Source organism: Cibotium barometz, chromosome 32 (genome assembly GCF_041138505.1).
Source record: "Cibotium barometz isolate CiBa-2024 chromosome 32, ASM4113850v1, whole genome shotgun sequence".
NCBI lineage: Eukaryota > Viridiplantae > Streptophyta > Polypodiopsida > Cyatheales > Cibotiaceae > Cibotium > Cibotium barometz.
Window position 1 is genome coordinate 10,190,836 of NC_141077.1, and position 3,940 is coordinate 10,194,775.

At 40.1% G+C, this 3,940-nt stretch overlaps 1 protein-coding gene across 1 annotated transcript; it reads left to right on the forward strand.

Moving 5' to 3' along the window:
- The first annotated feature begins 385 nt into the window (after positions 1-385).
- LOC147619799 (uncharacterized) lies at positions 386-2,444 on the forward strand. The gene is made up of 3 exons (XM_086772634.1): positions 386-1,377; positions 1,557-1,632; positions 1,779-2,444. Exons 1-3 carry the CDS (start codon positions 1,336-1,338, stop codon positions 2,324-2,326), a joined length of 666 nt encoding a protein of 221 aa, XP_086628760.1. The 5' UTR covers positions 386-1,335; the 3' UTR covers positions 2,327-2,444.
- The last annotated feature ends 1,496 nt before the right edge of the window (positions 2,445-3,940 follow it).

Below are 3,940 nucleotides of genomic sequence, written 5' to 3' on the forward strand. Positions count from 1 at the left end.
TTGACCTCTCAAGTATTGCTTCAAACAAAGATTGTGCTCATCAGTGTGCATCGATTCTTTTTTGGCCTACCACGTGAACGTTAAAAGGGGAGGGCTCACTATTGAGACACATTCATCCACGAGCATGCATGAACACACTCTATGAACTTTGTGTCTTCTATACATTCACATTGAGACTTTGAGTAAAAGACAAGGCACTCTAACCAAGGACGAAAATGCTTTGAAGTTTGACCTAGACATTGGCAGAATGCTTTTAAGAGCTTTGTGAATGCCATAATAACTACTAGAAAATCATGATGGTAGTTACTTAGCAAAGGTCATCCTCGCGCATAGAAAAAGAAACCCTAGTTGCTTAACGAGTGTCTTGCTTCAAGACAAGAGGTGTGTTGCATGCAGGATGTCTGAAAAGAGCTCACTATGGTTGGGTTGGAAGACTTGAAAGTTGGACTGGGGAGTCGGGAGTGGCGAGCGGGCAGGCACTTGGGATATGGAGTTCTGTATGATGACAGCATGCGCATGCTGTGAGGAGCCACAGGAAGGTACTGCTAGTAGCTGCTGCTAGCTAGGCCTGCAAACCCAATACAAGGTCTGAGGAGAAGAAAGCAACAAAAGAAGAAAGAAGAAGAAGGAGGCGCGGGCGAGCAGGCTGCAGGAAGTAGACGGTAGAGAGGCAGGTCTGTAGCACTGTAGGTACAAGCTACAACTTACAAGGAATGGGGAAATCAGAGAGGACATGTAAATAAAAGTCGGATGGTTATCGAGGTGTGTGATTTATGCGTTTTAAAATGGTGGGTTTATGCGTCTTCTGGAAGACAGTTTTGAAATAGTGAAGCTTGAGAGGAAGCATGGGTGAGGCAGCAATGATGATGGAGGCGGGGCGGGGAAGGAGCCTTGCAGTGAGTGAAGTAAAGAAGAGCTGACAAAAGGGTGGCTGGCCGCTGGCCATTTCAATCGAGGTGCATGCTTGAGACTTCTGGGTACTTGTAGCAGGCTACTGACCCAATGGACAATAAAATATGATTCTCTGTGGCTAATGTCCAATGGACAATTGAATGCTCTCGAGTCTCCCACCTTCTTCCTCCACTTCTCTTATGTGCCCATCATTCTTCTCCTCCATGCACAGTACTCACCCACTCAGGGACATGGTAGCTCTAGTCTTCTCCAGAAAGAGCTCCATTCTTGGTTAGCCGGAAGCTCTGAGCTTCTTATCATCACCTCTCTCTCTCTCTCTCTCTCTCTCTCTCTCTCTCTCTCTGTGTGTGTGTGTCCTTCTCTACACACACACACACACACACACACACCAAAATTGCTCCATCCTACCCTCTCCCCTTTGCAATGACTAAGACAGACTCTCTCAAGCTACCATCCAGAAGAGAGGTCCCTCCTCCTCTCTCTCTTTTCTTGTAATAATCATTGCTACCTTCTGTTTCTTGCTTTCTGCTTCAGCATTTAATGAGCTTGTTGATACTGTTCATCATTCAGCTCCCCCCCACCCCCCCTTTCCCTTTTCTTTTCGACTCCTTCACAGCCTTGCTTTTTCTTTTTTTTTCATGCAGACCGTGATTCTCAAGGTCTACATACACTGTGAACAGTGCCAAAAGCAAGTGAAGAAGGTCCTCAAGAAGCTGGATGGTATCGCTTGCATGGATTTTGAGTGATGTCAAATATCTATTTCAAGAAATACATGTCAACCTTTGCATGGTTTTGTTATATATTTATGCCAGATAGAAACAGTTTTTTTCTCTCAGGCTAAACCAAGATGTCTTGGCTTTGAGCAGGTGTAGAATCCATAGCCATAGATGCAGACATAGGCAAGGTGACGGTGGTTGGCACAGTAGCCGCCAGCACACTAGTCAAGAAGCTTGCCAAAGCAGGGAAGTATGCAGCTCCATGGAACAATGCAGGAGGCTTCAACAATGCAACATTCCCAAGAGAAAAGAACCCTGTTAAAGACCACCTTATCAAAGCCAACATAGATTTCGACAGCATTATTGCTGGCAACACCAACAAGAACACCGACTTTCCCAAGATTAGCAGTGCTAATGAGCCAGGCGAGGGCAGTAATTACATGAATTACATGCTGAGCTCAGAATTAGGGGGGAATGATGTCATTAGCAAGAAGTCCAAAGGGGGCAAGAAGGCTTTCGCAGGTGGGGTTCCTCATGCAGCAGCGTTGCTTGCAGTTAATAGTGACCAATATAGTAATACTGCGGTGGTGGCAAGCAAGACCTTGAGTGTTGATAATAGCTATAAAAGCATGGAATCAGTAGAATTTGCTACCCACATGTTTAGTGATGAGAATGCAAACAATTGCAGCCTTATGTAAGCACGAAATTTCCTTTTCTAGTAAGTGTGTTTACTATGATACTAGGTGTACAACTCATATGAAATGCATTGCATTCTTGCTCTTCGTGCCTCTTCACACTACATTTCTTACAATGCCATGTTGACCTCTTTAACATTCTTTCAAATGGCTTATGTGAAAGGTCATGTTTGCTCCTGTACTTGTTGCACTTCAGGGTTCAAGACTTCCTTTTCAATCCTTTGGTCCTAGGTTACAAATCTAGCTTCAATTCCTCTTTTATTGACTAGGGCTTAATGCCTAGAAAGTGCTACTTTGCATCACTCATTAATGTCTTTACACTCGATTTCCATTTAGATTTAAGCACAAGTTTACAAGCCATCGATGCATCTTTATTTCTCTTAAATAGTTCATAATTACCTTAGCTACAAGTTTTGTAGAAGCTCAACATGTATATTCTCAACTTTAGGTGCTCTCTTGATGTTGTGAAGGAGTCGAGTCTTGTGAATATTCTATTTGGATATGAAGGCAGATCATGATTGGTTGAAAACTCTTCTCTTTATTGCTTTCTTTATTTGAAATTTTACTTTTACTTAGTTCATCATCACTTTGATATCCAGTGTAGCAACATTACTATTTATATTTTTGAAGTCATAACTTGCTATTTTTAGAAGTTTTCATATATATATATATATATATATATATATACACGTATATATATATTATACTACTTTTTTGTGAAATCAAAATAAACGTGGACAACTCATTGAACGTTTGTCCTCCCTCTATTTGAAAACATGAAAAATGATAAAATAAGGAATATCAAAACCATGAAAGATTTAGAATCATGAATAATACTACGAGAGTGTAGACATATAGCTGTAAGATAATAGTTGTAGGAGGGTGTAGACATATACTTAATGATTGTGGAAAGAATAGGTGTAGAACATCTAGATACTTATTGTGGACACGGGGGGGTGCACAACTAAGAAACCTTGTGTATCATGTGTGTTCAAGGGATATTTAAAAAAACCTGTAACCTTTGAATTTTTCTTGAACAAAATGACCCCTTGTTCTTTATGGACTTATGGGATTTTTTTTCAAAATCGACAAAAAAACCTGTTCTGTAGTTGTATTTTTAGTAAATTTACCTTAAAATTTTGAATTAAAAAACCCCTTCATTTGAACTCACATGGTTTAATTATGTTTTTTGGTGAACCCCTTAAGGGCATAGTACATGTAAATACAAGTAAAAATTGATGGAGACATAATAGAAGAAAGATTTAGAATTGCAATAATGGCACATTCAATGAGCAAATGAAGTAAGCTCTTAGAAGGAAAGAAGTTAGCATATGAAAGCGAAAGGAGGTGCAGTAACATAATTATGAAAACTTGTATTTAGCCCACAAGTAAACAAACAATATGGAGATGAGGAAGAGAGGATTGAAAAACAAAGCAATAATAGTTGCAATGGAGAGATGGAATATAGGGAAATAACTTTTTATAGCCCACAAAGACAACCAGGCATGACAACGAAAAGTTTGTATTGCATCCACAAGTAGGACACTACTATTTAGCCTACTTAATCCCTAGAAGAGAAAGGGCCAAGAAATAAAAGTGATACAAGAGAATCAAACG